At 63.1% G+C, this 19,239-nt stretch overlaps 2 protein-coding genes across 7 annotated transcripts; both read left to right on the top strand.

The window, feature by feature from the left end:
* The first annotated feature begins 113 nt into the window (after window positions 1-113).
* RHPN1 (rhophilin Rho GTPase binding protein 1) lies at window positions 114-9,845 on the top strand. 5 transcript variants are annotated; one of them, XM_035276673.3, is made up of 15 exons: window positions 114-267; window positions 3,325-3,440; window positions 4,268-4,396; window positions 4,679-4,754; window positions 5,549-5,626; window positions 5,967-6,091; window positions 6,181-6,347; window positions 6,592-6,785; window positions 6,978-7,134; window positions 7,212-7,322; window positions 7,724-7,918; window positions 8,376-8,452; window positions 8,631-8,777; window positions 8,865-9,026; window positions 9,479-9,845. In XM_035276673.3, exons 1-15 carry the CDS (start codon window positions 208-210, stop codon window positions 9,692-9,694), a joined length of 2,010 nt encoding a protein of 669 aa, XP_035132564.1. In that variant the 5' UTR covers window positions 114-207; the 3' UTR covers window positions 9,695-9,845. The 5 variants fall into 5 exon arrangements, with proteins under 5 accessions (XP_035132564.1, XP_035132563.1, XP_035132561.1 ...); XM_035276672.3 differs by having other exon boundaries at window positions 7,209-7,322; XM_035276670.3 differs by having other exon boundaries at window positions 6,163-6,347.
* Window positions 9,794-16,561, top strand: LOC144579746 (uncharacterized). 2 transcript variants are annotated; one of them, XM_078352994.1, is made up of 4 exons: window positions 9,989-10,122; window positions 12,891-12,932; window positions 13,070-13,137; window positions 15,543-16,561. In XM_078352994.1, the coding sequence occupies exons 1-4, from the start codon at window positions 10,110-10,112 to the stop codon at window positions 15,684-15,686; spliced, it is 267 nt and encodes an 88-aa protein (XP_078209120.1). In that variant the 5' UTR covers window positions 9,989-10,109; the 3' UTR covers window positions 15,687-16,561. The 2 variants fall into 2 exon arrangements, with proteins under 2 accessions (XP_078209119.1, XP_078209120.1); XM_078352993.1 differs by lacking the exon at window positions 15,543-16,561 and having other exon boundaries at window positions 9,794-10,122; window positions 13,070-15,497.
* The last annotated feature ends 2,678 nt before the right edge of the window (window positions 16,562-19,239 follow it).

Genomic DNA, 19,239 nt, shown 5'->3' with positions numbered 1-19,239 from the left:
TGGCTAATCTGGCTGTCCGTCGAGACGGCATTGCCGCCTACTGGTCAACGGCCAGCTTGGCGCCCCGGCCCCCCCCCCCCGCCCCGCCCAGCCGCGCCGGGCCGCCCCCACCCAGGAGGGACCGTCGGGGACCCGCGCGACACTGAGGAGCCCGTGTCCGGGGTGGTGCGGGCAGCCCTGGGGACCCCCAGCGCGGCGGGCGCGGAGATGATCCTGGAGGAGAGGCCCGACGGCGCGGGCACCGGCGAGAAGAGTGCGCGACTGCAGGTGCGCAGGACGGGCGCGGCGGCGGGAGGAGGGGCCCGGAGTCCCGGCTCTTTCCTGCCTCCCGCGTCTCACTCGGCCCGGACTTAGGCAGGGAAACTGAGGCCAGAGCCTGCGTCCTTCCTCCTCTGGGCTCGGCGGAGGCGCTTCCAGGCCACTCAAGTGAGCCCAGGAATGAGGGGAGCCCAAGTCTGGATCCTCACCGCTGAAGCGGGTGAGGGGGGCTCCCTCCTCTTGGCCCCCTCTGAGCAGGTGTGGGGCCGGGCTCTGTGACCGCCCTCCCCACACCCGCCTTCCTGTTCCTTTCCAGGCCCATACAGCCTCTTTCTCTAGCTCTGTCCTTCCTCTGCACCCGCTCCGGAACTGCGTGCCCATTGGGTGCGCTTGTAGCAGCGGGCAGGAAAGCCTCCTGGGTATGGGAAATGGAGAGAGGTCCTCCCGTCTGGTCTCTCCTCAATTCCCAAACCTACTCCCTTTCTGAGGTCCCTAACCTGGGGGCTGACTGGGCAAGTGGGAAGGGTAGGCAGGGCTGTGGAGACCTGTTGTGTCTGTGCCCGGGAAAGAGGGCACGTCCGTGGGCCTTGTTCTGCAGCCCAGAGCCTGCGTGTTCCCTGTGGACCAGCTCGAGGCTGCCCCAGTGCTCCTGCCAGGCACTGGGCACCCGTGCCCCCCAACGGGCTTTCAGCTGAGGGCTGCCCCTGCTGCTTGCTCCAGATGAGCCTTGGATGGCGCTCAGCTGTGCTCCCCTCTGGGACGTCAGACTGCGTTGTCCCTGGGCTGGCTCTACTCAGCTTTGGCATCTGGGCTCCAGTCTCCTGGGGGAGGAGGTGGTGCCATCACAGGTCACTGGGCCGGTGATGTTGACCAGAGCCCTCAAGGGCTCCCTTTCTGCCCACCCCCAGGCTGCAGCACCTCCTGGCCACTGGAAAGAGCGGCAGCCTGTGCCTGCCCTTGGTGATCTCACTCTGGCAGGGTGGCCTGGGATGGCCCATGTTGTTTTGAGTGGAATGTTTGGGAAGCTGCACAAACAAGATGTCCTGGAGGGCTCGGGAGGTGACGCTTTTCAGGCTGTGGGCTGTGGCCAGGCTCCTTGTCCTGGCCCTCCCTTGCCCGGGGAGAAGCTGTCTCCAACCACCTCCTGGCTGCTGCATCTCTTACACCATCCAGAAATGACCCCGCCATCAGGGGACTGGGGAGGGCACCTTTGGGAGGTGGTGTAGGGTGGAGGCAGGCCCTGTGTCACACACACACCACTCAGGCTGTCCTGCCATCTGGAAAGTGTTCCCTGATGCCTGTAGCCAGGCTGGGGTGAGGCCTGTTCCACCCTCATCAGGCTGACCCCCAAACTGGCCCTGATGCTCAGAGTTCAGTGGGTCAGGGGTTTCTCCACTTAGAGGCCATGCCTGGGCGACTTGTATTGCCCCCGGCATGATGAAGGCAGCTGTCCAGGGAGCACTCAGCTGGTCCCAGGGCCAGTGCTGCAGCTAGAGTCCTGCCATGGGTGCTTCCCAGGCCCTGGGCCTCAGCACGTCTGAGGAACAGCGTGAGTAGGTGATCAGGGCTGCCAAGCTGGGAATGGGAGAAACCTGTCATGGCGCAGGGTGGCCAGTGCAGCCCCTGTCCCTCCCACAGGGGCCACAGGGGCTCCCGGGAGAGGGCCATAGGCACGTGGGTTTTGGAGGCTGGTGTAGGTTCTAGGACGGCATGGGGGTTTGAGGGAGGGTGTGGGTTCTAGGGGATGGCGCAGGGGTTTGAAGGAGGGTGTAGGTTCTAGGGGATGGCGCAGGGGTTTGAGGATGGTGTGGGTTCCAGGGGACAGCACGGGGGTTTGGGGATGACTTTGGTTCTAGGGGACAGTGCAGGGGTTTGAGAGATGGTGTGGGTTCCAGGGGATGGTGCGGGGGTTTGGGGATGGTGTGGGTTCTAGGGGACGGCACGGGGGTTTGAGGGATGGTGTGAGTTTAGGGGACGGCGTGGATTCCTGTTCCCCAGCAAGGGCGGGAAGCAGTCCCAGGAGCCACCAGAGGCCTTGTGTTGCTGCTGACCGGCAGATGTGGCCAGGATGGCCACACCTGACACAGACCAGACTCACCCCAGGGCTGGGTGGGAGTCACTGTCCTTAGCAGCATTGTGGGTCTCAAAGCATGGAAGGAGTGAGTGCTGGAGAGGCAAACCAGCCACTCCACGCCTGGGAGCCCACCCAGGGGACAGCCACAGGTGACATAGAGAACTTTATCAGGGTGGAGAGCCAGGTGTTCCCATGTGGCCACGGGAAAGAGCGGTGGGAGGCAGAGGGAGGGATACGTGAGGATCACACAGGCAGGACTGGGGTGGCCTGAGGCATGAAACTGGATCTCCCTTGAGAGAAATTTAAGCCCCAACACGTTTGCACCACTTCAGAAGACAGAGGAGCCATGGAAGTCCAGAAGGGGGCCCTGCCGGGCATGTTCCTGTCTGTCTCCATGACCAGTGCTGGGCAGGGCCACAGGGGTGTAGTCTATGGGTGCGAGGCTGAGTCCCTTCTCTGTGGATGGGAAGTGCATGGTGTGTGTTCACTTTGAGAACCATTCCCAAAGTCAGACTGCAGCCGCTGCACCAGCCGCTGGGGGCCGATGGCTGCCCCCAGAGCCTCAGGGACCCTGTCCTTCGTTCCCACACCTAAACCTGCACCAGAATGATTGGGAGGCATGGGTGAATTAGATGGAAGAAAATTGGGGGAGGGGGGAAGGGGAGATCCAGAATGAAGTCCGGAAGTGCAGGAGGAAGGATGTGTGGAGCAGGAGTCACCTCTTGCAGGGAGCCCCTACTTGTCCAGGCTGTCTGGTGAGACCCATCACAAATCCGCAGCATCCCCCGCCACCACGTCCTTCTGCACTGACTACCTCCTGTCCTGCCCTGGCTGGATCCTGTGTTCACACTGGCCCTGTCCGGCCCCTCCCTGTGAGGCCAGCTCCAGCCCATAGTGACCGCCCCGTTAGCCTTGGGCAGGCTGCACTCCTCTCTGTGGCTTGTGGGGGCCCCATGGGGTCCGCGCTGTGATTGCCTGTGGCCTCCCTGCAGGGCTGTGACTCCCTGACACAGACACAGCGAGGCCAGCTGCAGAGCCGCAGGGCCCGGATTTACCAGCAGATTAACAAGGAGCTGCAGATGCGGACGGGCGCTGAGAACCTCTATAGGTGAGTGCAGAAGGTCCCCCGGCCCCGAGCAGGGCCTGCCTGGGTGAGGGTGGCAGAGTAGCCACCCAGGCAGGTGTCTACCCCATAGCTGGGTCAGGGAGTCGGCTGCACGAGCAGGTGAGTCCTGGCGGGCGTGCAGTACACATGATGCTCAGCCATGACCCTTGCAGACCTGCCTCCAGGGGACTCTGTGCTGGGCTAGAGGGGCGAGGAAACCGGGGTCCCCCTGGGTATGCAGCCTGGGAGCCCTGAGCACTGCACATGGGGGCTTCTCAGAAGAGGCATGGTTGAGGCTGAGCTGTGGCAGGTGATGGCACGTCCTGGGAAAGGGGTGGAAGACATGCTCCTCTTCCTTGGAGCACACCGCCCATGAGCCTCGCATGTGTGTGAGTGCCCCTTAGTGCCTGCTGCCTCCCCGCCCCCATCCTGGCCTTCCTTGGGGACCCCTGGTCCCTTTGCCAGGTCCTGATGCAGGCACAGAGAGGGGTCTGGCTCTTGGCCACCATCCAAGGAAGTTGTGTTTGAGTGCTGTGGAGAGCTGTGTGAGCCCCAAAGAAAGCTGGGGCACTGAGGGAAGTGCCCCCAGGCTGGAGTCAGGACATGCAGGTGCTGGGGTCAGGGGTGATGAACTGGAGGGGGCATCACCTGTGAGCCCCCGGATCCTGCTGCTGCCCCTGCCCCACCCATGGGGGGTGGACCCCGCCAGCAACATCCCTCTGTGGGGTGAGCTCGGAGCTCTGACAGGTAGCTGGCAGGAGGGCTGCAGTGGGCACAGGGCCTTTGGCTCAGCCCTGGGGCTGGGCTTTCAACTGCCCGGCCTTCCTTAGAGCCACCAGCAACAGCCGGGTGAGAGAGACAGTCGCCCTGGAGTTGAGCTACGTTAACTCCCACCTGCAGCTGCTGAAGGAGGAGCTGGAGGAGCTCAGCGGCGGCACGGACTCTGGCCGGCATGGGAGGTGCAGATGGGGCCAGGACCGCACGTGTGCGTGCACTTTGGGAGCAGTTTAGGACAGTGGAGGGGGACTTGCAGGTGCCCATGCCCCACAGGAGAGGTTCAGGATGGTGGGGGGTACGCAGCCCCCCCCCAGGAGCTGCAAAAACGCCCCCCAGGACAGGTGCACGTGTGGATCCATGAGGGTGGGATGCACACCGTGCCGCAGAGCCCTGGGAGTGGACCCGGGCTGCCGAGGGCAGCAGGGCTCAGCCTCACAGTCTGGAGTCAATGCTTCTGGTTGTAGCGAAGCTGTCACTGTCCCCATGATACCCCTGGGCCTGAAGGAGACCAAGGAGCTGGACTGGTCTACACCGCTGAAGGTATGCACTGTCCTGGAAGCTCTGAGGGGCACGGCCCTGCCCTTGGACCCAGGGGCCTTGGAAGCTTCCTGGTCCAGCCGTCTCATTGAACAGATAGGGAAACTGAGGCCCAGAGGAAGGGTGAAAGGGACATCAGGGACCCGGCATAAATGGCCAGGGACCCAGCCTCTGCTGCATTCATGGCTCGAAGTGGTGCCTGCGCCCCAGGCTGGGGCTGATCCCATAGAGAGGGTGTGAACACATACCCTGCCCTCAGACGGGCAATGCCCTAGGACGATGGGGCCCCAAGAAGGGGCACGGGACCCAGGCTCGTCCATGGAGGGCATCATTGGCTCAGGGCCACATGCCTAGCACTGGCCCACAAGGGCCTTGGAAAGGGCTCAGACCCCAAAATAGACTGGCACTGCCTGGCAGGGGCCTGTGGGAGCCACTGACTGTTCGGCATGCGGGTCACTGAGTGGCAGACAGGCCCACGCCTCCGAGCCACAGGGATGAATAAGGAAATGCACATAAAAGTAGCGCAGAGTCTCCAGGCCCCACTTCTGTGATGGGCTGGGGGAACCCCAGGGCCAGAGGGGTTCCGACCCGCATCAACCCACCGAGTCCCTCCGGACACATCGGCGCCCAGCCCTTCTCTAAGGGGCCAGGGCGCCGGTCCTTCATGGCAGCCAGCCTGCTCTGCAGCACAGACCCTCCCTCCACCATGAGTCTTTCCCCAAGGTGGGCTGGGCCACCCCAGGGAAGGAGGCCAGGTGGGCTCCACAGGCTGGACGCCAACACCTACTCCCCATCAGGAGCTGATCTCGGTGCACTTCGGAGAGGACGGCACCTCCTACGAGGCAGAAATCAGGGAGCTGGAGGCCCTTCGGCAGGTGTGTGGTTCCCCGCCTGCCCTACAGCCCTGGGAGACGCAAGCAGAGGCTGAGGACAGGCCTAAGTCAGGAACAGAAGGCAGAGCTCAGTGTGGATGTCTCAGGGACATGGGGAGACAGGCAACGCAGGGACCCTGTGTGCAGACACGACCGGGGGGCGGAGGGGCTTGCAGGTGGCTCCCGTGCCGCATGCTGCTGGCCTTCAGGAGTTGTGGCTGCCTAAGGCCCTACTGGCTTTGCCTCCCCACCCCCCGTGGTGCTGATGCCCGCAGGGGCTCCCCAGAGTGGTGTGTGAGTGGGGTGGGCCGGGCGGTGGGGCCCAGTGGCTCCTGCCCCACAGGCCATGCGGACCCCCAGCCGGAACGAGGCGGGCCTGGAGCTGCTCACCACCTACTACCACCAGCTGTGCCTCCTGGATGCTCGCTTCCTCACCCCCGCCAGGAGCCTCGGGCTCTTCTTCCAGTGGTAAGGACTCTGCAGGCAGCGGTGCCTGGGGAGGGGAGGCCTGGCTGCTGCGTCATGGGAACTCCACCCAGCCTGACCCCACACTGCAGGTATGACTCACTCACCGGGGTCCCAGCTCAGCAGCGTGCCCTGGCCTTTGAGAAGGGCAGCGTGCTTTTCAACATTGGCGCCCTACACACGCAGATAGGGGCGCGCCAGGACCGCACCTGCATCGAGGGTGCTCACTGTGCTGTGGAGGCCTTCCAGAGGGCCGCTGGTGAGGGCATCCTGGGCTGCGGTAGGGCAGGGTTCGGTGCCAGGGTGCCACAGAGTTCCTTCTGCGGGCCAGGAGCTGGGGGGTGGTCAGGACATCAGTCCCTCAGGTAAGGGGCCTGAGCAAGCACATCAGGCCCACCGTGTCCCCGGAGCAGCCCTGGCTGGCCACCCTGAGTGCCACCTGGGGCAGAGAGAGGCAGGTGCAGGGCCTGCCATGTGAGCACCCTCCCTCCCTCCGTCCGCAGGGGCTTTCAGCCTCCTGAGGGAGAACTTCTCGAATGCGCCAAGCCCGGACATGAGTGCTGTGTCCCTCTGCGCCCTGGAGCAGCTCATGATGGCCCAGGCCCAGGAATGTGTGTTTGAGGGCCTCTCACCACCTGCCTCCATGGCCCCCCGCAACTGCCTGGCCCAGCTGCACCTGGCACAGGAGGCTGCCCAGGTGAGCTCACAGCACCCTGGTCAGGGTGCAGGGGGTGGGGCCGAGCTGGGGTCAGAGCTGGGTCCAGGCAGGCCTGAGACCTGCCTCCTTCCTGTGGGGCTGGAGCCTCTGCTCAAGGGTACGGCATGAGGCAGCAGGAACTGGGGTGCTGGAGAGCAGGAGGCCCTCGAGTGCCCGCCATGTCCACGGCAGGTGGCAGCCGAGTACAGGCTCGTGCACCGGACCATGGCCCAGCCCCCTGTCCACGACTACGTGCCCGTCTCCTGGACTACCCTGGTGCACGTCAAGGCTGAGTACTTCTGCTCCCTGGCCCACTACCACATAGCCATGGCCCTCTGCGACGGCTCCCGTGAGTGCCCGCCCTACCTACCTGTGGTGCTGCAGAGGCCCCTGCCTGGGCCTCATGGCCTCTCTGTCCCCCAGCAGCGACCGAGGGAGAGCTCCCCGCACACGAGCAGGTCTTCCTTCAGCCCCCGACCTTCTCTAATCCCCGAGGCCCCGCACTACCACTGGAGCTGGAGGAGCGCAGGAAGCTTGGTAAGGCGTCTGTGGATAGAGTGCCCTGGGGGCTCAGGTGGCCACCAATAGCAACAGCACGTCCCACACCACCCTCATGCTCTTTGCCACCTGCTGTCCCCATACGGATGGGGGGCCACCGACCTATCCTTGGATGCCCTGTGCCTGATGGGTGACAGCCCAGCACAGGGGCACCAGGCAGCCATGAGCAGGTAGGCCACCACTGGGAGCAGCTTGTCCATCCCTGGCCCCCTCTTTGCACCTGGCAGAGCCCTCCTGCATAGCCAGCCCCTCGCCCCATGGCTCAGGCCCCCAGTGAACGTGGCTGTGATGAGCCCTGCAGCCCTGGCCTTGCCTGCTCCTCCTGCCAAGTCCTGGGGCCCTCGGCCACATGGTGTGTGACAGCGCTATGCCCGGTGCAGGCAAGGCCCACCTGAAGCGCGCCATCCTGGGGCAGGAGGAGGCACTGCGGCTGCACATGCTGTGCCGTGTCCTGCGGGAGGTGGACCTGCTGCGGGCCGTGGTTGCCCAGGCACTACAGTGTTCACTGGCCAAGTACTCGGAACTCGACTGTGAGGATGACTTCTGCGAGGCTGCTGAGGCCCCCGACATCCGGCGTGAGCATCCAGGGCCTGTCTGGGTGGCTGCATCCCCGGCTGGGGTGGGGGCCTTCATCCTGGAGGAAAGGAGGCTGATTGCATTACAGACACAGTCACCACAGTGAATTAAATAACTGGCACTTTCCAGGCGGTGATTTCAAGGCCCACAGGGGACTGGGGGCCAACCAAGCTCCTCGGAGTCTCCCTCCCCACCCCAGCCCCTACCCTGAGGGGAAGCCCACAGGCCCGGGCTGGCATGGCTGACTTCAGGGAGGGCTTCTGGAGCCGCTTGGGTAGGGAGATCGTGTGGTCAGGGTACCTGGCGCGCTCCTCCCACCATTGCAGAGTGGCCAGGCCTGCAGGTCAGAGGCAGGGCCTGTGTGTGCTTGGGGTCATGCCCTGTGTCCTGGAAGATTCCAGGGGCTGGTCCCCACAGGCTTACAGCTTAGCTCTGTTCTTCCTCCCTCCCTCTCAGCGAAGACCCGCCAGAAGCCAGAGGCCAGGATGCCATGCCTGTCCCAGGGGAAGGGGCCTGACATCTTCCATCGGCTGGTGAGCACACCCGTCCCCAGGCACCCTCCAGCACTGGCAGCTTGGGCTGCATGGCTCTGACCAGCACGTGGCCTCAGGCCCTTGATGGTGGTCCAGCCGTGCCTGGCCTGCCTCAGTGCACAGGTTGGGCGGGAGTGCTGGCCAGGCAGGGTCTCCTCTGACCTCTGAGCCCCGCCAGGGGCCCCTGTCTGTGTTCTCAGCCAAGAACCGGTGGCGGCTGGTGGGCCCCATCCACCTGACCCGAGGAGAGGGCGGCTTTGGCCTCACGCTTCGGGGAGACTCGCCTGTCCTCATTGCTGCTGTCATTCCAGGGGGCCAGGCTGCGGTAAGGGCCCCGCCGGCCCCTGAGGCTGAGTCCCTGGTGCCCACCAGGGTGTGATATCCCCGTCTCACTGTCCAAGTCTCCCCGCAGGCGGCAGGCCTAAAGGAGGGCGACTACATCGTGGCGGTGAACGGGCAGCCGTGCCGCTGGTGGAGGCATGCGGAGGTGGTGGCGGAGCTGAGGGCTGCGGGAGACGCGGGTGCCAGCCTGCAGGTGGTGTCGCTGCTGCCCAGCTCTGGCCTGCCCGGCCTGGTGAGCCCCAGGGCCCTGAGGGGCAGTCCCCAGCCTGCTGTCCCCACCCTGGTCCTGGGCCTGCCCCGGATGCTTGAGCAGCATTAGAAAGGGGAGACAGGGATGCAGGCAACCCTCCCCGGGGTGGGGGGGGACTCCTGGGTAGGGGCCACCTGTGCTTCAGCCTCCACCTGGGGGCCCTGCTCTGCCCCAAGAGTGCCGCAGCTCACCACTCCCTCAGCCTGTGTCCTCAGACTGGAGGCTTCTGGGTCTGGCGCTCCATCCCAGTGCCCGGCTGACCCAGGGCCGGGTGAAACCCATGGGACCCCTGCTATGTGGCCGTTCTGATGGGAGCCCCCAAACAGTTTCACGACATGCCAGCCCCTCCCTGGGGGTTTTTGCCTCCTCCCAGACTGGCTGTAGGTGGGGATGGATGGCAATGGCTGACCACAGTCTCTCTGTCCCTGCCATAGGGGGACCGCCGGCCCACCCTGCTGGGCCCCAGGGGGTTTCTGAGGAGCCAGAGGGAGCATGGTTGCCAGACTCCGGCATGCACAAGGGCCAGTCCCCGGCCCCTCCTTGGCTGGAGCCGAAAGACCCAACAGGGCAAGACTGGAGGTCGCTTGCAGCCCTGTGCCCCAGCAAAGGTGGCTCCACCCTCACCCTCGGAGCTCCCAGGGCGGTTGTGAGGGCCGGGCTCCTCACACACCCAGCTCTGGCTTCAACTGGTGGGAAGCATCAAGCACTCCCCCACCCAGAGGACCTGCAGGCAGTGCCTGCTTTGTCCCATGCCGGAGGCTGGCTTGGGCACCTTTCTGCCCATTAAAGACGATGGTCAGACCTGTCTGAGCCCAGTGACGGGAGCCGTGGCCACTTCACCCATATACAGGAAGGGTGCCAGTCCCTCTGCCGATCTGAGGTCAGCTTCCTGGGGCTGCCCTGCCCTGGGGGCTCCTCACAGCCTCCCCTCTGTACCCCCAGGCTTTGTCCACCTGCTGCTGCCCTGGGCACAGACCCTGAGGTGTCAGTCCTGCCTCCAGCCAAGCTTCTGCCTGGTGCACAGTGACTACTGCTGGGCACCTCTTTGCTCCCTACTCCTCTGCCATGCAGCAGCCAGGTACATCTATGGCACCTACAGACCTCTAGGCAGGGTCCCAGCCAAGTCCCTCCCCTGAGATACGTCCCGTTGTCCCATCTGTGTACAGAGCAGGGGACCCCCCCCATCTCTGTGCTCTGTGCTGGTTAACCCAGCAAGTGTTCCCTTTGCCAAGAGTCCCTGGTGTCAGGGCCCAGGTCTCATGGTGGCCCTGAGCTGCTGGACCTGCTGCCCTGCTCTGAACATAGGTGCCACCCTCCAGCTCCTGGGCATGTCACCTCTCCCTGATCCTGGGGCCACCACAGGCCCCCAGCCCTCCCCAGCCTGCCTGGATGCTCCTGCTGGCCTCCACGGGCCCTGAGTTCTCAGTGTCTCAAGCAGGGGAAGTGGGGGCTACCTCCAGGCCTCTGTACACTGGGTGGACAAAGGCCATCGGCAGGAATGCCACCCCCAGGACAATAGTGGGCTCAGGCCTGGGCTCCACTGGAGGGAGGGGATGGGAAGGGCTACAGGGCAGGGCAGGCCTGAGCTGCACCCAAGAGAGGCCACGGAGCAGGGCCACCACCCAGGGCCCAGCAGGTTCCAGAAGGGACAGGGCTGGCGGGAATCACTCCCGGAGCCACCAGGGGGCAGCTGCCACCCGCTCAGCAGCCCCGAGAGGCAGCACGGGCAGGTGCAGCTTGAGAGGGCCAAGCTGCAGACCCTGTGTGACAAGGCAGCCCCCAGTGCTACAAGCCCCCTGCCCTCTCATCCAGGCCCTTCCCAGGGTCCTCCAGGTGGGAGCAGCCCAGCCTGTGTGCCAGGCTCCAGTCCCAGGACAGGACCCTGCACTGCCACCTCCCTTGTGCTTCAGTCAGGAAAATGGGGTGCCAGTGCGGTGTGGGGGGGTCCCAGAGACGCAGGTGCCACGGTGTCATCTTCCTGGGCAGGAGGGCAGGGCTCCCCAGCCTGCCTGAGCCAAGGTGGGGGTCCAGGTGTATCCCTTTCCCTCCCCTGCCCTCCTGGGAAAATCCCTGTCTCAGCAGAACGGTCCAAGGTCATGAAGGTCTCCCCAGCACATGCTAATTTGATTAATAAAACTGCGTCAAGGAGGCCATTAGGCGCTAAGTGGGGATGACAGGGTAGCAGCCCTGTCTGGGAGGTGCAGGGACTCCCCACCTCCTGTGGCCTCTCCAGACCTGAGGTGGGGCCAAAGCTGCCCACTGCCTCCTGCAAGGTGGGCCCTGGGCCACCACGGGCTGGCGGAGGGGGGCTCTCCCCACCTCAGACCCTTGGGGTGCGCCTCACCTGTCAAGCCCCTGCCCATACACACCTCTTCCCTGGCTGCCATCAAGGCTGGGCCTGTGCTCCTGGTCCTCCAACCCAGGCTGTCCCATCCCCTGCTGCTCCTCACGGGTCTCCCTTGGGACTGCCTCCTGTCATCCTGTCCCTCAGTGTAAGGGTGGGGGCCTCACAGAGTCACACGTGGCTGGGACTGGCTCCTGTCACCCCTCCATCTGACATCTGTGAAGTGGAGGAATCCTGGGGCATGGGGGTGCTGTCGGGAAGGGAAGATGAGGGAGGCCCTGAGGTCCTGCTGCCCGCTGAGAGAGAGGGCAAAGGTCCTGGGATCTGGGGCCTAGAGCTCTAGTCAAGGCAGGGCTGGACAGGGGTCCTCCTCCCCACCTTCCACTTGGGACTGCTCCTAGGGCAGCAGTGAGCCCCTCTCCAGAATGGAAAGCGGGTGCCAACCGGCCCAGCCCCTCAGCCTTGGACCATGCCACTCCAGCCACTGTGGGAGTCCTGCCAGACAGACCCTGGGCTGCGGGAAGGGACCGTGCCCCATCCTCACTCCTGCACCAGCTGGTGGCTGATTGCTGGACACACGGTGGACTGCCCAGTCCAGCTCCCTGGGGACTTCAAGTCCACACAGGCAGCTATAGGAGGGGGTGTCAGTCACCACAGCTCTAAGAGACCTGGGGACCAGTCAGGGCATGATGCCAGGCCTGGGAGGACCTGCAGCTACATTCCCCTGGCCAGCTGTGACCTGTGCTCCTCCAGGGGGCAGCAGGCCCTGGGGCCAGCACACAGGGGGCACCTGTGCTGAACCTGCCCTAGCAGGAGGCATCAGCTCAGGGTCCCATCCCACCTGTTCAGGCTGGGAGCAAGCTGGGTCAGGGTGGGGCTTCGAGGCTGGGGGAAGGCTGGGCTGACTGCTGGGGAGCACTCGGTCCGAAGGCTGTGCCTCCCAGTGGGTACAGCTGTCCCCACAGCTGCACATGTTGGTGCTCGCCTGCCCTTCTGTGCCTAGACTCCACCCTGTGGAGCCCGTTCTCCCCTGAGGTTCTGCTTGCTTGGTCTTGGGCGTTGCTGGCTGGCACTGTTTTGGCCCTTAGGGATTGGTTAGTGTCCCTTCCTTGGACAGCCTGGCTCGGCCGCCCCCTTTGCATGGCTTTAGCCCCACCCTCTGGCCTAGCCGTGTCACTTGGGTCACTGTGTCGCCCATGGGCCAAGGGCAGGGATGGCACCAGCGTTTCCATGAGAGCATGGATGCGTGGGGCAATGTTGCCAGGGAGGGCGGGGCCGCAGCATGATCCTGCTTCGCTCCCCATGCCTGGGAAGAGCCAGGGCCCACGACGGATGAGGGGCAGCATGGGGACCGATGGCGCCTGGGACCGCGTGTGCGCAGGGACGCATGTGCATCCTGCCCAGGCGCTGGGCCCCTCGCAGCGACACTCCACTTCCACAGTGGTCCCCAGGCAGGAGGCTGAGCTGAGTCTGCGCTGCTATCCTTTCTGCTTTGCCAACAGAAAACTGCGGAGAAGGAAGAAGGCAGACTCCGTTTTGCTTGGGTCAGCAGTGAGCAGGATTAACAGCAGGGAGAGGAGACGCGAGGGGTGGGGGCGGGGGCTTGGGGATGGACAGGGCTGGGGATAGACTGAGGTGAGCCAAGGGCAGGGTCCCCAGTTCACTCCTCACCCCCTCCCAGCCCCTGCTGCCACCTCAAGCCAGCGGTTCCAGAAGAGGAGGGACTGCAGACTTCCGGCAAGTGTTGAGGTCAGGCCCCGTCCCACTGCATCCCCCCACATCCCCAGAGCACTGTTTTCCCTGTTCCCAATGGCTGTGGTCAGGATCTGTGCCTGTTCGAGGTGGGCCAGGTGGCCGGTGGGCTGGCGAGACTACAGCTGTCCTCAAGCGCAGACAGCACCCTCAGACCATCTGTGACATGGCATCAAGGTCCAGAGAGCCCAGGGGCTTGATCATGGAGGGGAGCCAGCGAAAGGCAGGGACTGGGGTGCCCCACAAAGCTCCAGATAGGAACCTACTCCACGGGCTTCAGACCCCCAGGCCAAGGGGGCAAGTGGGCAGCCGGGAGGACCCTAAGGAGGAGGGGGTGGGCCCAGACCCAGCGAGGCCTCAAGCCAGGTTGGTGGAGGTGGCACTGGGGGCTCTGGCCACCTAGATGGTGCTGTTGTCCATGGGAGAGGTGACAGGGGCCAAGTCAGGCCATGGGTAGCAGATGAGCTTGGAGGGTTGAGCTTGGCCTCCGCTTCCCAGCACTAGGAGAGATGCTGACGGCCTGGGGCCAAGTCCTTAGCCACCTCCAGGTTACTCATGACTGACCTGTGGCCACTCTAACCCTCCCACTGTGAGATAGGAAGAGATGGGCCTCCAAAGCCGCAATTCCACCACCCTCCCCACCATCGCCAAGGTCACAGCCTAACTACCCCTGAGGTCACATACACACCCCCACCGGCCTCCCCCATGGCTGAATCACACCCCCCTCACCCCCTCCCACCCCTGAGGTCACTCCTTCACCACCATCCCCCACCCCTGAGATCACACCACCTTCCCCCACCCCTGAGGTCACACCCCCCACCCCACCCCCACTCCTGAGGTCACACCTCCGCCACCCTCCCCACCCCTGAGATCACACTCTCACCACCTTCCCCCACCCCACCCCCACTTCTGAGATCACACCTTTACCATGCTCCCCAACCCCTGAGGTCTCACACCCCCACCCCACCCCCACTCCTGAGGTCACACCTCCGCCACCCTCCCCACCCCTGAGATCACATTCTCACCACCCTCTCCCACCCCTGAGGTCACCCTCCCCCAACCCTAGGTCACCTGGCGTATCACTGTGCTCCCCCACTGTTGACGTCACATCCACCGCCCCTGCCATGGTGTGGGCAGCACATACCCCACCCTCCCCACACCCATCTCTGGTCCCCATGAGGCCGTCACGGGTGACCTCAGGTCCCCATCACTGCCACCCTCCACCTCTCTCCTCAGCAGCCGCATTCTTGTCATGGTCCCTTCATCTCCCACAGCCTTTAGTGCATCAGTGTCTCTGCCTGATCTCCACTGCATTTTTTTTTTTTTTTGAGATGGAGTCTCACTGTCACCCAGACTGGAGTACAGTGGCGCCATCTTGGTTCACTGTACTCTGCCTCCTGGGCTCAAGCAATCCTCCCACCTCAGCCTCCCAAGCAGCTGGGACTACAGGCGCCTGCCACCTTGCCCGGCTAATTTTTGTATTTTTGTAGAGACATTTCAGTGTGTTGGTCTCGAACTCCTGGACTCAAACTATCTGCCAACCTTGACCTGTCAAACTGCTGGCATTACAGGCGTGAGCCACTGCGCCCGGCCTCCACTTCTCTTTTCTTGGGTCCACAGAGCAAGTTGGGACAGGCCAGGGATCTGCAGTGGGGTGAGGATCTCTCCAAGTCCGCAGGAGGAAGGGCACCCACTTCTCCAGGGAGGGGTGGGCGGTGGAGGCGGAAGTGCCTCTGTTCTGCTTCCTGTGCGTCCCCGTGGCCACTCCCTGCCCCTCAGCGATGACTGAGAGCCTGCTGCTGGGCGCTTGCCTCCCAGGAGCCCCGCGAGCCCTGGCCCCTTGAGGGAGACTTGTGGGGATCACTCCCGTGTGAGGCCCTAGGAAATGGGCCTCGCCATACGGTGAGCTTGAGCCCGGACACAGATCCCCGGTTGGGGGAGTTGAGCTGAGGGAAAGCAGGAACCGAGAGAGGGACTATGATATTCAAAATAATTAACAGACATTACTTTATGGATATGAGGACTTGGGAGGCATTGTGTCCACTTTCGGTTCCTTATGGTTTATTGCTTCATTGTGTTCATTTTGGACCCTTGTTACATTCGTTGTAAAATATTAAGTATTTACACTTGTTAAGTATTTACTGGGCGTAACTTAGTGGGTGTAACTTACTTAGTGGGTGTAACTTACTGGGCGTAACCCACTTACTGGGCGTAACTTACTTAGTGGGCTTAACTTGCCTACCTTGTGACTTAAGTATTTTGATCTGACATAAACAACATTAAGCAGAAAAGTATATAATGGAACTTACTGCAAAAATAAAACTGCTGCATGGGCATAGCTCTTGTAGTCCTCCAGACCTCGCTCTTTTCTTTCTCCTTTTTTTCCGCACGCTCTCTTCCAGGTTTGGGACCCACTCGCTGGACGAGATTCCCGGGCTCGCGTTCAGTTCACAACAGCCCCTCTCTTCGCGCCCTTGCTGCTGCACCATGTCCCAGTGGTCGTCCTGACACGGGGCTGCACTTGGAAGTCAGAAGATGAGGCCTAATGGCTTGTCACGGGCTCCAGGCTCTTCATCTGCAGACGAAGCCACTGAGGAAGCCTTGACAAGGTCCCCGATGCTCCCTGAGGACGCGGCCTAGGCTTGACCACATCTGTTCTGCCCACAACTCCCAGTGAGCTGGAGGGGAGGGGGTAGAAGCCAGTAGGGTGAGGGAGGCAGGCAGGGTGGGGGGTGAGCGGGTACCAGCTGGGAGGCTGACCTAGGGTCAGCTGGGAGAGCCACCAGGAACCCTCTCCGCCAGGCTGGGCTCTGGGCTCTCAGCGGTGAGGAGAGCCCAGGCTCTCAGGCCTGGCCCTGTGGGGCTGACCATCTAGGGGCTGAGATTGCATCTCAGGGCAGGAAGAAGCTGGGGGTTCCAGGCGTGAGAGACCTGGTTCCTGCTTGGCCTCCGGGCAAGCACTGTATGGAAGGGGAGGAGAGGCAGGGATGGGCTGGCAGGGGAGGGCAGGCTGCCTGTGGAGGGGTACCTGGACCCCTACAGGGCGCTGTCCCAGGAGGGCATTGCTGTGCCCATGCCTAGTGGGTGCTTCTGGTGCCCTGCACCCAAGGACCAGAGGGCACCACCCTAGAGCATGGCTTGTGAAGGTGCTGGGTGGGGTGTGGGGGTGCCAGGGGAAGTCCCAGCCTGGGCAGCAGCAGAGGACAGGCAAGTTGGGGGTTCAGTCCAAGGTGGGCCTGCTGGTCAGGGGATGCCAGTGGGTGCCCAGGTGGCGGCCTCCAAGAAGTTGCTGGGTGCACTGTGGCTGGAGAGGGACTGAGGGAGACGCGGGGGTCACCCAAAGCCCTGGAAGAGGGTTGGAGGCTGGAGCCGGGGGGAGGACTCCCTGAGGACCCCTGGGAGAGGAGTCGGAGGAGATGGGGCTGTGGGGCTGTGCTGGGGGTGGGCTGGGAAGAGGGGAAGAGGAGGGGAGGGAGAGAGGAGGTGGAAAGAGGTGGGAGGGACAGCCAAATGGAAGTTATGAGCTCCATCCCCCTAAGGGCAAGTGCCACTGGGCCTTGGGTGGGAGTCCCAGTGGAGGGGCATGGACAGGGGCCCTGCGAGTCAGCAGCCCAGGCTGGGCTCAGGGTGGACCCTCCTGGGTCTGGGAGCCTGATAGCTGGTTGGGGGAGGCTGGGCCGGAGGTCTGGGCAGGCCCCTCTCAAGGTTGTCTTCTCTGGGTCAGGGCTCTGGCCGGGCCCTGTCCACCCCTTCTGGGAGGGGGTCTGTGGCTCCATCCTCACAGAGGCTCTGCCCCAAGGCTCCTACCTTCTCAGGAGCCAGTGGCCCAGCACTGAAGCCCATGTCACAGAGCGGCCTTGCCCGCAGCCTGGTAGGGTGACCCTGCTGGGCACCCACCCCGGGTGGCTGGGCTGCACCCCCAGGCAGAATTCAGTGTTTACTTGGGGGGGATTGGCTCCCCCCACATCCCCTTCGGCCCCCAGATAGTGCGCCAGACATGCATTAAGGCGGGAGTGAGTTATCGAGCTGTCAGGGGGAGCGTTTTAAGACAGAATTATAGGGGAGAGGAAAAAGATTTTTACCAAATTAATGAAAAATCAATGTGGCCTCAAAAATCCATTAGCCTTCATAATGCACTGGTTCCAGGCTGAGCCGCACAATCCGATGCCGGCTGTTAAATTCGCGGCAGTGTCCCCGCCCGCCATTCATCACCACCCGGTGCTTACTCTTGAGAGTGACACCTGCCCGGGAGCCCCTGGGGGCCGGCCCTGGCTCCCTGACCACACACGGAGACTGGGGGAGGCCCTGGGTGAAGGAACGTGGACAGGGAAGTGGTGTAGATGGGGTGGGGAGTGTGCCGCTGGTGTTGCTGGCGTCCCAGGTAACCAGCCGCCAGGATGTCATTGCCAGGGTGGCAGCAGGCCTGGTGTGGTGTTGGAGAGGGTAGCCAACAGTGACAGTGGCAAGTGACTGTGGGATGAGTCACCATCTGGGGTGAGTGACTGTGAGGGTGTGACCGTGGGTGCATGACCATGAAGGTGAGTGACCGTGAGGGTCACCCTCCCATCCATCCACCCTCCCACCCACCCACCCACCCATCCACCCACCCATCCACCCATCCATCCACTCACCCACCCATCCAACCATTCATCCACCCTTCCATTCACTCACCCACCCATCCATCCACCCACCCACCCATCCAACCATTCATCCACCCATCCACCCATCCATCCACTCACCCACCCATCCAACCATTCATCCACCCATCTATCCACCCACCCACCCATCCACCCACCCACCCATCCAACCATTCATCCACCCATCCATCCACTCACCCACCCATCCATCCACCCACCGATCCATCCACCCACCCACCCATCCACCCATCCATCCACTCACCCACCCATCCATCTATCCACCCATCCATCCACCAACCCACCCATCCATCCACCCACCCACCCATCCAACCATTCATCAACCCATCCATCCACTCACCCACCCATCCATCCACTAACACACCCATCCATGCATCCATCCACCCATCCATCCACTCACCCACCCATCCATCTATCCATCCAACCACCCACCCATCCAACCACTGATCCACCCACCCACCCATCCATCTACTCACCCACTTATCCATCTATCCACCCATCCATCCCACCCATCCATCCACTAACCCACCCATCCACCCACCCATCCATCCACTCACCCACCCATCCATCCATTATCCACCCATCCATCCACCCACCCATCCACCATCCACCTACCCATCCATGCACCCACCCATGTATCCATCCATCCACCCATCCATGCACCCACCCGTGTATCCATCCATCCATGAATCCATGCACCCACCCGTGCATCCATCCATCCACCCACCCATCCATCAAACCACTCATCTATCCATCCACTCATTCATCTACCCATCCATCATCCACCTCTCTATCCACTCATCCATCCACCCACCCCTCCATCATCCACCTGCCCATCCATCCACCCACTTATCCATCCACCCATCCATCATCCACCTATCCACCCATCTGTCCACTCATCCACCCATCTACCCATCCATCCATCCAGTCACCAAAGGGTCCCTGAGGTTCTCCTGGGATTACTGCCCTGCTGCAAACTGGCTGCCGAGGAGTGGCTGGGTCCTGGTTCTCACAGGCCCTCTGTCCCAACCCCCACTGGCTTGCCCTGGGGCCTATGCTGGCCGCAGCCCATGCAGAGCCTAGTAGCCAGAGCCAGAGAAGGACAATACTAGGGCTGGGAAGAGGGGACACTCGGGGTGCTCCCACCTGTGTTGAGTTGGGGGGCTGCATGCCAGAAAGGAGTGCCTTTGCCCAAGGGTGGAGGGCAGTGGTAGGCAGTGCCAACCCCCACCCTACAGTGCCCCGGCCAGCAGGCTGCTGTCTCCAGGGCTCCGGCACTTGGCTCAGCCCTGCTGGAGACAGCCTGGCCATGGCTGTGGTCTTGTGGATCAAATTCCAATTCATTAGTGGTGGATTGTGGGGGTGGGGGTGGCGGCCCCAGGATCTGTCTGCAGTTTTCCAGGTTGCCTGGCTCCGGGACCCCAGAGGCTCCCACTGCTCACCA

Source organism: Callithrix jacchus, chromosome 16 (genome assembly GCF_049354715.1).
Source record: "Callithrix jacchus isolate 240 chromosome 16, calJac240_pri, whole genome shotgun sequence".
In the NCBI taxonomy this organism is placed as follows: Eukaryota; Metazoa; Chordata; class Mammalia; order Primates; family Cebidae; genus Callithrix; species Callithrix jacchus.
This window is presented reverse-complemented; position numbering and strand designations above follow the sequence as displayed.